Source organism: Betta splendens, chromosome 19, assembly GCF_900634795.4.
Source record: "Betta splendens chromosome 19, fBetSpl5.4, whole genome shotgun sequence".
NCBI lineage: Eukaryota > Metazoa > Chordata > Actinopteri > Anabantiformes > Osphronemidae > Betta > Betta splendens.
In genome coordinates, this window is record NC_040898.2 from 10,324,266 (window position 1) to 10,335,938 (window position 11,673).

The 11,673-nt window shown below is 42.0% G+C and overlaps 2 protein-coding genes across 2 annotated transcripts; both read left to right on the top strand.

The window, feature by feature from the left end:
- The first annotated feature begins 2 nt into the window (after positions 1-2).
- smarcd2 (SWI/SNF related, matrix associated, actin dependent regulator of chromatin, subfamily d, member 2) lies at positions 3-6,394 on the top strand. The gene is made up of 13 exons (XM_029134837.3): positions 3-596; positions 1,270-1,469; positions 1,953-1,995; positions 2,085-2,207; positions 2,563-2,682; positions 3,305-3,400; positions 3,928-4,029; positions 4,124-4,285; positions 4,396-4,493; positions 4,671-4,806; positions 4,924-5,046; positions 5,148-5,249; positions 5,340-6,394. Exons 1-13 carry the CDS (start codon positions 444-446, stop codon positions 5,391-5,393), a joined length of 1,512 nt encoding a protein of 503 aa, XP_028990670.1. The 5' UTR covers positions 3-443; the 3' UTR covers positions 5,394-6,394.
- A 2,016-nt stretch (positions 6,395-8,410) lies between these two features.
- Positions 8,411-11,621, top strand: psmc5 (proteasome 26S subunit, ATPase 5). The gene is made up of 12 exons (XM_029134848.3): positions 8,411-8,486; positions 9,201-9,272; positions 9,371-9,440; positions 9,528-9,625; positions 9,711-9,767; positions 9,873-10,103; positions 10,273-10,399; positions 10,495-10,685; positions 10,894-10,992; positions 11,084-11,194; positions 11,275-11,361; positions 11,454-11,621. Exons 1-12 carry the CDS (start codon positions 8,466-8,468, stop codon positions 11,505-11,507), a joined length of 1,218 nt encoding a protein of 405 aa, XP_028990681.1. The 5' UTR covers positions 8,411-8,465; the 3' UTR covers positions 11,508-11,621.
- Positions 11,622-11,673: the final 52 nt, after the last annotated feature.

Below are 11,673 nucleotides of genomic sequence, written 5' to 3' on the forward strand. Positions count from 1 at the left end.
GTCGTCGGGACCGTTCGTTTCGTGTGCGCGAACGAAACCGAAATTCCCGACACCCGTGAACGCAGCGTTGAACACTGCGCGTAGGCAGTTACAATGTTTTGCTTTAGTTACTTTGTCGCAATCCGCGCGTCGACAATGTTTTTCGCGAGTCTCACGGTGAAACGGTGTCGTTAGCTGCGGGTTAGCGACGGTCACACCCGAGGACGGGGAGGGAAGAGCCACGGGAGCTGCGTCCGGGTAGAAGCAGACCCCGGAACTTGAAGGCGTAGGAACGGAGCTAACGTTAGCTAGCTTTTTGTTGACAGCGCGCCCGCTGTCAGACCGGAGCCGACCTCCTCTAAAGTTAGCGCAGCCCGCCAGTTGGACCGGACGCGGTCTCCTCGCAGCGCGCCCGACGCCTCTTTGGGCCAGAGTCGACTTTGAACCACTTGTGGATTTAGAAGATGGCATCGAGAGGCGGCTACGCGGGTCCTCCGATGACTCCCAGCATGAGCCCCATGAGTGTGGGGCACGCAGCGGGCATGAGGATGCCAGGAATGCCGCAGCCTCCGGGGGGGTACCCCCGCAGCATGAGCAGCGCGCCCCAGTACCCCCAGGTCGGTCTCTGCCTGTTCTACCTCCGCGACAATGACTGATCGAAGTGGTCACTGGGAGATATTTTCTCAGTTATACGATCTGTGCCCAAAGTCTGTTATTCTGAAGCTAAAACACACCACGCTACACGCGTGCCGTTTTGAAGTTAATTTAATTAAGCCGATTTTATTTGTCAGGGATTTGTTATAATAAACGAGTTTATACGCGATCATTTTCAAATATCAAGGTGTGGACACTACTTCCGCGTTGGCAGATGGAATCTACTGACTTACCGCCGCATGTTAAAGTAGCTGAACAAAACGCTTCAATCTGACACCGCTCATTGTATTTGTGCGATACATATTTAGAAGTTCAATCTAAAGTATAATCACTGGGCTGCGTTTTGTGCGCGTGAGAAAGAGAAAATCACGTGGCTGCTAGTCAGTTAGCTTCAAAAGTAAAGTAAGTTAATCATTACCACCATGTGTCAGAGCGAAGCCTTTCTACCAGTTATCTCCTCTTGACGCGCGTCAGTTACAGTTAAAATAATGCTACAGTCGTTTGGGTGTTCTGTCTCCATGATCACGCAGGTTTAGTTTGAATCCCCTCAGCTTTTTAGCAAAAAAGCAGTGAGAAGAGTCTAATTCACAACTGTACACTTCATTTTCATACATATTTCTCCCACTTGCTTTCCAGCGCCCCGGGATGCCACCCAATAGACTTGGGCCCCCCATGGGGTCAATGGGGGGTCAGTTGGCTGGTCCATCCTATGGCGGTGGGAACATTCCTATGCGGCCCGGCATGGGGCCTCCAGGCATGGACTCAAGGAAGAGGTTCCTTCATCAGCATCCACATCAGCAGCAGCAAGACCCACTGGGCGGAGGCCTCAGACGAGGGTAAAGCGCAAGAACGGATAAACATGTTTATATTGTAGCATAGTTATGACAATGTAACGGCCTAGTGGCAACATTAAAACACCACTCTAATGTTTCTATCAGTATTTCCTCTGTCTGCAAAATAGTTGCATGACTATTTAAAACAGCTGGAGTCACACGGACACGAAAATAGTATCTCATGACTGGTCAGTAGACACTAGTGGGTATTTTTGACCGCTGGCGCCACAGTCGTACGTATGTCAAGCCGAGATGCGAGGCAGCGTTTGAACCTTGACTCACAATAAACTCCTTGTCCCAAAAGGCTTGTCTCCTAACAAAATTCCCACTGTTCGAGGATTAGTGAGCCACAAGGCCAGAAGCAACATCCCAAATTGTTGTTAAAGATCTTCAAAATTAAATTGAGACGTAATGATCAGGAACCGTGTAATTAAATTAAACATGGAGTAAAGCTTTGTCGTTTGTAATATTTTCTGTGTGATTTAGGCCAAAAAGACGCAAAATGGCTGACAAGGTTCTCCCACAGAGGGTAAGAATGTTTTTAAACGTCTGTGGATGCATTTTGATTATGATTGACTGATGGTGCTTGTTACTCACATCCTGCTATTGGCCCTTCAGATCCGAGACCTGGTCCCAGAGTCTCAGGCCTACATGGACCTTTTGGCCTTTGAGAGGAAACTGGATCAGACTATTGCCCGAAAGCGCATGGAAATTCAGGAGGCCATCAAGAAACCCATTATGGTGTGTCTTTGTGACGGCATTGTTAATCAACTGAAGACAGTAAAACGTTTTCACAGTAGGCTTTCAGGTTTTATGAAAATTAGAATAAGCTGAGTTATAATGAACTCAAGATTTCAGCCTTGGTTGATTTGGCAACATCTGAGAATGAAAATACTAAGACTGGGCTCCATGAATCATTTCCTGTAGATTTCTTGTGCGTAGGAAGGCAAGATGATTTCAGTGTGTGGGAATAATGTTCTCTAGTATGTAGAACGGGAGGCATAGTGATTATTACGCTGTTGTGCTGACCGATACATTCTGCCATTAGTTGTCTGCTTGAGTTTTAATGTAAGTTTTGTTCATTTCTGTGATGCAGCAAAAACGCAAGCTGCGCATCTACATATCCAACACGTACACCCCCAGTAAGCCTGAGGGCGAGGAGGCAGAGAAGGTGTCCTCCTGGGAGCTGCGAGTGGAGGGTAAACTCCTGGAGGAGGTACGTGAACCACGCTCCACATCGGAATCCTCTCTGTTTCACCATCTGGAAATGAAGCGCTCGGATCCAAGGGTTTCAGTTTCTGTCGTTTTCCTGCAAACGTCACACACTCGGCTCCAGTTGGCCTTGGCTCAGGCCGTGCATCCAGATGTGTGTTTACAGCTTTCCTCACTCCACCCAACGTCTCCTAACACACACACAAACACACACACACACACACTAGCTCATGTTCTCTTCTGAAACAGGGAATTGAAACCACTGGCCGTTGCATACCATGCACCAGCATGCCTCTCCTCCCTCCATCAGCTCTGGCTCATTGTGTCATCTGAGGCCACATGGAGGAGTTTTTTTTTTCTCTGCCTCATGGGTTTAGGCATGCGTAGGAGTCTTGCATGGAGCAACAGAAAATGTAGGGGGATATGAGGGAAGGAGTGAAAGGAGTTTATGTTGTGCAAACAGACTTCGACAGCACTGCACAACAGCTTTTTCTCGTTGTCTGCACTTTTGTGTGTGGTCAGAGCTAAACAATGCAGCTGCAGAGCCCGACAGCACACTAAGGACATGCATGGAAGCCTTGTTGCCTTTCACTTAACACTCTCATTTGTACCTTCTCTCGTTTTAGTCTGGCAAGCAGAAGAGGAAGTTCTCATCTTTCTTCAAAAGCCTGGTGATAGAGCTCGATAAGGAACTCTACGGACCCGACAACCACTTAGTCGAGGTATGACATCATGCCGTGAGCTCTGGATGTGTGAAATTTCAGCCGCGTTAACACCAAAATGTTGTGGTTTTGCCGTTTGTTCACGAGCCCTGGACAAAAAGTGGAGCTCAGCTGGATTCAGTAAGGCTTTGGAACCGATCCTTTGCTTGTTTGAGAGCAGGGGGAGGAGGGACCTGGAGGATGTCTTTCACTGTTCGTTTCACAAGCTTCTGCCGATTGTGTACGAATCCCACCAGTTCGGTTAAACCAGTTTTGTGTAACGGCCTATTCTTTTACAGTTGAATTAACATTTGGGTCGTATGACAAAAGTAGTGAAAGCAAATATACCATTGTTGGGCCATTTTGTAAATCTGGCACTGACCCAGAATCATCTGAGGGCGTTCGTTTGCAGATCTGTGTCTGGCAGATCTGCTATCTGTATTGTGTCTGTATACAAGGCAAAACATATGCTGGTAATAACCAGTAAATATTGTTTTATTCCAGTGAATGTTCAACATATGTTAACAAATGCCTCTAATTTATTCCAGTGGCACAGGATGCCCACAACTCAGGAGACAGATGGTTTCCAGGTCAAAAGGCCCGGCGATGTGAACGTCAAATGCACCTTACTGCTCATGCTCGATCACCAGGTGTGTGTCTGTGCGGGGGTAGACGCAAACACGTCCATCATTTGGTGATTGGATCTCGTCAAACTGCTTTTAATTACCTTTGTGTCCTTCTCAGCCGCCCCAGTACAAACTGGACCCGCGGCTCGCTCGTCTGCTGGGCGTGCACACGCAGACGCGGGCCAGCATCATGCAAGCTCTGTGGCTGTACATCAAGAACAACAAGCTGCAGGACAGTCATGATAAGGAGTATATTAACTGCAACCGCTACTTCAGACAGGTGACGCAGCGACCCAGGACCAGTTTTAAATCAAGGACACATTATAATGTGCGCCATACAATTCAACATTTGTAGTGAATGCATAAAATATGATATTGTCTAATCAACAGATTTTTGCATGTCATCGCATGAGGTTCTCTGAGATTCCCATGAAGCTTGCGGGTCTGCTGCAGCACCCTGACCCCATCATCATCAATCACATCATTAGGTAAAGCAGTGAGGATAACTCTCCGTTTTGCTATTAAATTGTTAATGTCATGAAGAAATCATAAAATGTTTTTATTAGAAACATTTCTGTTATGAATCTATTATTCCAACCATTTAATCAGCATCACTCCTGCGTTTTCATCAACATCCAACCTTGTCTTCCTGTTTTTGTGTGCAGCGTTGACCCCACAGATCAGAAGAAGACGGCTTGCTATGACATTGATGTGGAGGTGGACGACCCACTGAAGGGTCAGATGAACAGTTTTCTTTCATCTACAACAAATCAACAGGAAATTGCTGCCCTTGAAATGAAGGTTAGGACCTCTAGCCTACCACTGATACCTGCACGTCACTAGAACTTTCATAAGACTTGTAATAAAAGAAAGGTGTAAGGTTTTAATCCGTTACTGTGTTGGTTGGCTTTACTGCAGATCCATGAGACGATTGAGTACATTAACCAACTAAAGACTGAGAGAGACTTTATGCTGAGCTTCAGCAATAATCCACAGGATTTCATCCAGGACTGGCTCAAGTCTCAATGTAGAGATCTAAAGGTAAGTCAGTAAAAGTACCTATCTAAGCATCGTTAGGTTTTAGCGTGGTAAATCGAATTGTTGTTTGCCATGTGTTTATTGTTACATTTACTTTTCATTAGTTAATGACAGATGTGACCGGAAACCCAGAGGAGGAGAGGAGGACCGAGTTCTACCAGGCTCCCTGGGTACCAGAGGCAGTGGGCAGATACGTTTACTCCAAAGTAAGGAGTGACTCACTGCAAGGCTTTGCTCAACACTATGAATGTTTGATTGACTTAATTTACACTAACGCTGATGTGTTTTTCTTTCAGGTGCAGCAAAGAAGACAAGAGTTGGAGCAGGTGTTGGGCATCCGACTCACCTAAACGCACCTTCCAGAGGTGTTGGAGCCAGAAACAAGCCATTCTCAGCGAAAGGTGCAAAATACCAGCGTTGGAGTTAGATACATATCTGTGTCATATTTGAAAAACATGTGACCAAAGTGGTGATTAATGTGTTTTCATTGTGTTTGCATTGCATTGTTTATCATTTTGAGCCTGTTCAAACCCGCCTTGTTTTGTTCATGGTACAATGTGCTTAACACACGGTAAGCATTGGTGCTGTCGAGGTGCTTTCCACTGTGTTTTACTTTGAAAAACTGTTTACTCTGACATGTAAAGCCATAACCTTTCAGTAGGAACAATACCTGATGCCTGGTAACCTCTCAATATGACTTGGGTATGGTAGCATATTATTTTTAAATATAAAATCAAAAAATGTGGGCGTTGTCTGACATGGGACCAATAATTGTAAAGCTTTTTTTGTTTTAAGTATGTGGATGTATCATTTAAATGTAACTTTTCTTTGCTATGTGAGAAGCTAGAATTTCCTGGAAAGTTGTTGGAGCAGGAGTGAGCTCCTCTTTTGAATGAGGACAGGTATTCTCTCTGTCCAGCTGTAATTCAATAGCTCTTTTTGTGTGCCTTTGCATTTGTTATTGGTGTTTTCATTATATTAATATCAGAAAAAAAAGAACTGTACAAACTCTTTGCATTAAGGTTCAGAAAGGTTAACTGGTAATAATGATATAGGAATGCAGTTGTAATCTGTCAGTCGAACAATGCACCCAATTGTGCACCTTTTTATATTTTCGTGACCCATATTTTTAAATAGAGCAATTATATTTTGCCAGCGTTTTGTATGCAAGGATGTCCAGCATTGCTTCAAACATTCCTTGTTAACTGATATTTCTGAACATTTGAAAAATTGTGTACAAAAGCTTTTGTACAGCTCCTTTGTGAAACTGCTTGCATGGTCTGTATCAATCAAAAGCCTTTATCTTTTCTACATTTGAACTATTTTTTACAATAAATATACTTACAAATGATTATTGTATTATCTTTTGATAGTGCCATATTGCAGAAAAAAACTGTCCATATAAAAAAATATTTTAATATAATGTCTGGTGCCTAAAATAATGATAGGAAATGCTTTGGTTTTTAACATTTTAAATGTATTATTAAAGATCAATTGACGATTCAGTCAACATACAAAGGCATTTCTAGCCTGTATACATGATGGTACTGTAACACCACTGATCTCAGAGATCCTGTAACCAAAGGGTTTAAGCCCTTGTTTCCCTGAAAAAACTAGATCTAGAAAACATTTAGCAGTGTTTAGGGACTAAAGAGACTGCTTTAGAAATGCCAGAAGGTTGGTTCAAGTCCCCTAAATAAAACTAGATGTATTTTCTGATTTAAGGCATTTTGTCATCATGCAGTACATACAACCTCAAACAAATCAAGATCTAACCAGGTCAGTGGCTCACAGAGTTAAGAAGCTGTTACCAGAGAGGTAAGAGGCTATTGTGGGAATGTCAGGTTGTAGGTTCAATTCTAGTATTTCTCTGGAAACTTTTAGACGCAGCTCTCAAAGTGTAGCTTTAAAAGCGCGCTGAACGCTGCTCTAAGTGTGAAGGGTTCCTCAGTGGTGCACTGGGTAAGACGATGAGCGTAAGTCGCAAGGTGTGCAGACCTCATGATCAAATCCTGGGCACTGCCGGTTCCTGAACCACACAAAAGTCCTGAAGGGACTCCAGGGGGGGCCGTGTCCTCCCTGCGTTTCCAGAGAGGTGGAAGTGAGGCCTTATGAAACTAAAGAGTAAGAATGGTTAAAATTTTGAACCTGTTGAGAAGAGATAAAACATCCAGATAACAATTGCATAGTATACTATGGCTTAGTTTTTAATTATATGATGATACATTTTTTATGACGTACTAACCTATTATTATACAAACTAATTTATTTTGCATTTTTCTCTGATTCATTAGCTGTAGTTGATGAAAAAAAGTAAATTCCAAAATTTTTATTTTATTATAAGACAAAGATTTATTTTGAACAATTCCAATACCGTTGTGTGAAGCACAATGCACCTGTCCTAAACTAAGAGAATGTGTTGCTCTTCTTACTGTTGTCTTTCATATTACAATCAAAGAACAGGGGTGCATAATTTGGATGAAATACTACACTGACACATTTTGATAAATGTGGAGTCTGTGAGCAGGGACGGGGGAAGGCAGAGATGAATAGAATGATGCAATCAGACGGCAGAGGTGTGTGGTTGGAATGAAGAGTATGGAAACAAATGCTAGACAAGATGTGATGAGAGATTTTGAACACAGTATAAAAGTCAGCACATGAAGTAATCTACTACCCAATACATAAAATACAAAAGGAAAGTTTGATGGAATAATTTCTGGAATTATCGAGTGTCAAACCGCTTAAAATAAGCCATATCTATTTTTTTAAATAATAATGCACTGGGAAAGGACCAACCAGAATTTCAAGACCCTGATAGGAAAAAACCCACAAAGGATCAGGGGATAGTATGTGTTAGAATATAGCATGTGGTGGAAATTTAATCTAAAGACAATAAATATAAGGAATATGTTTTCAAATCATTACATTTTTCCATGGTGCTTCTTAATGCAGACTTCAAACTGTCAAATTATTTTGCTTAGCTTTGCATGTCCTGTTCTTCGTGTATTTCGAATCTTTGGAGCCGTCCGTGTGAATTTCAATGTAATCATGACACTATGTTTGAATCCGTTCCTTCCCCAACACTGGTGAGTCTATCGGCAGATGATTCTTACAGAAATACATATATCGATCAAGTGATATTTGAAATCAGGGAAATAATTATTGTGGCGTTGCTAGTTGCTATTCTTCTTCTACCATTTACCTTCTTTTTTCTTCTTCGTGCTGTGTCTGGGTAATCATGATTGTAGCGCCCCCTACAGTCCCGGAGTGCAACGTTGACGCGATAACGCAACACTTTTTTGTTAAGATGTGCTTTTGTGTAGTACCAGTGGGTGGCGCTGTATGTACTTACTTTTTTCAACAGAAGAAGACGTCCGCCGGAAATACACCAGTTCTCGAGCGGATGCAGGAATTCCAAGATGGAGGACGGGATTGATCATGTAGGTGTTTGTTTCTGTCGTTTAATTGCTTTTGTTGGTATTTCATTCAGAAATACGTTCACTTTACTTGTTTGGACGAATATGTTGTTCCAAACTAGCGGCCACATTGAATTCTTGTGCTACCGTGCTTAAAACATTAAATGGCTTCGTAATTTACAAACTATAATAGTGAAGTATGCTGCCGGTTTGCTGTCTCATTGTAGCTAGCTATCATAAGTAAGCTAAGATGAGCTAAGGCTCAGTTGTAGATATGATTAAGACATGTTGGCGTCTCTGAACATTTCTTACTCTCTTGCTGTCCGAACAAACACGAAAGGTTGATTGCTAAATATATAAGGGAAAAAACGTATACGAAGATCTAAATTTTAGCTGAGCTGTCATTGGGTTAGCATCGCTAGCCTACGTGCTATTAACGAGCTGGCTAGTCAACCTTAATGATGACAAAAAAAGAATTTTATACTATGGCGATTTTATTTATTTATTTAAAGTAATATCACATTTGTTTGTAAGTATGCAATTGTAATTTTTGAATGGATGTAGAGTTTATTTTTATTTGAGGCCATATATGGCGAGTCAAAAAACATTTTTTTTGATAACTTATAAAATCAATATAATTCAATAAAGAAGTCACATCTGGCATGGTTAATGATTGGTTAATGTCAGAGATCTTAATGTTTGAAGTTCATTCTTATTCTTTTTAATTTCTTTGGACAGATGGAAATGGGGGAGAGTAAAGGTGGATCAGGTCTCCAGCAGTACTACTTGTCTAAGATAGAAGAATTGCAGGTAAGAAAAATAATGTTGCACATTGTATTGTTTTTCTGGTTACATGGGTAAAGACTTCATAATTTATTTTCTTGTCAATCTGGCTATTTTCCTGACAGCTCACAGTTAATGAAAAAAGTCAGAACCTCAGACGTCTGCAGGCACAGAGAAATGAACTCAATGCTAAAGGTATGTATTAAAATGATTAAAAATATTTGCATTTAAAAGCCAAGTGGAACAGCCTGTAGTTATACTAAAGTTCTGTATTCCTTTTAGTTCGCCTTCTCCGTGAAGAGCTGCAGTTACTACAGGAACAAGGGTCCTACGTAGGAGAAGTGGTCAGGGTCATGGACAAAAAGAAAGTCCTGGTTAAGGTACAAAGTGTTTTTTAACACTGAAATTAAATTGCTTGTTATCAGTTTACATTAATCCGTCTCTATTTCAATATAATATTTTAAGGTGCATCCAGAAGGAAAATTTGTTGTGGATGTGGACAAGAACATTGACATCAACGACGTACGTTTTACATGTACAGCACAATACTTGGGAGCACAAGCCTGATGCATTTTACTTCTCACACAAACCAGATTCAAAGACTTTATCTATCCACTTTCACACCAGGTAACTCCAAATTGTCGAGTAGCTCTGCGTAACGACAGCTACACCCTGCACAAGATCCTGCCCAACAAAGTGGACCCTTTGGTATCCCTTATGATGGTGGAGAAGGTGCCAGACTCTACATATGAAATGATTGGTGGCTTGGACAAGCAGATCAAGGAGATCAAGGAAGTTATTGAGCTTCCTGTAAAGCACCCAGAGCTGTTTGAGGCTTTAGGCATTGCACAGCCAAAGGTGAGTGGTTGATAGGAGTGTTTTTTTTCAGCTTCTTTGCATTGTAAAGAGACACTGGTCTTGGGGGGTATTTTGTCCTAAAAAAAAGGGCGGCCACAATGAATTGATGCTTAAAATGTAATTACTTGGTGCAGCAAAAGTCATTTATGCCTGTTTTTGTTTTTTGCAGGGTGTGCTACTGTACGGTCCCCCAGGTACAGGAAAGACTTTGCTGGCAAGAGCTGTCGCCCATCACACTGACTGCACTTTCATTAGGGTGTCTGGTTCAGAGTTGGTCCAGAAGTTTATTGGAGAGGGTGAGGTCCTTCATCTTGACACAAATTACTTTATTGATAATTTTTGAAAATAAAGATATCTTATGTAACTTCAAATCATGTTTGTTTGGCGCTAGGGGCCCGCATGGTGCGTGAGCTATTTGTCATGGCTAGAGAACATGCTCCCTCGATCATCTTTATGGACGAGATTGACTCTATTGGCTCATCTCGTCTGGAGGGAGGCTCAGGAGGTGACAGCGAGGTGCAGAGAACAATGTTGGAGCTGCTCAATCAGCTGGATGGCTTTGAGGCCACCAAAAACATCAAGGTAAAGCTATATAGAAATTTATATAGAAATTTCAGAGTAGAATACTTAAGTATTGAAGACTTGACATTGGTGTCTTGTTCAATAAAATGTTACATGCAGTTTTGATAAGTCTTGCTGATCCTGCTTATGTTTTAGCCTGGGCAGTTGTTCAAGAGGTTTCAGAGTAAAATTAATTTCATTTTTCATTTCATTTTCTCCACCCATTCAGGTCATCATGGCCACAAATCGTATTGACATCTTGGACTCTGCTCTACTCAGGCCAGGCAGAATTGACAGGAAGATTGAGTTTCCCCCTCCAAATGAAGAGGTAGGTATCTAAGCTTGTGTATGTGTACTGTATAGTTGTACTATGTGCTTCCCACCCCCCCCCAAACTCAGGTATGTTTTAACATCATTAGGCGCGTCTAGACATCCTGAAGATCCATTCCAGGAAGATGAACCTGACACGCGGCATTAACCTGCGAAAGATTGCAGAGCTGATGCCTGGAGCATCTGGTGCTGAGGTTAAGGTGAGAATTGGACTAATATGCAGCACTTGGCTGACAAATGGAGAAGGAAACAACGTGAAATGGGGGTATGTGCATTTCAGGGCGTTTGCACAGAGGCAGGGATGTACGCTCTGAGAGAGAGGAGAGTTCACGTCACACAGGAAGACTTTGAGATGGCTGTGGCAAAGGTTAATAAAACACTAATACTACACTTCAGTTTATATTGTCAACGTTCTATCAGCAGCCGTCTCTCAACACCACTTCCCATTCTTTTCACCAGGTGATGCAGAAAGACAGTGAGAAGAACATGTCGATTAAGAAGCTGTGGAAGTAAAGGACCTTGTGTATTGTCGAACACAATGCAACCACATGTATATTCCTCTTGTTTGAATTTGGTTTGTATTAGTCAAGTCATTCTAAAGTAAATGGTTTCCCCACTAAATACTCAGTGACGCGTTGTTGTTTTTTTTCTCAATATTAAAAGTGAAACCCACAAGTAA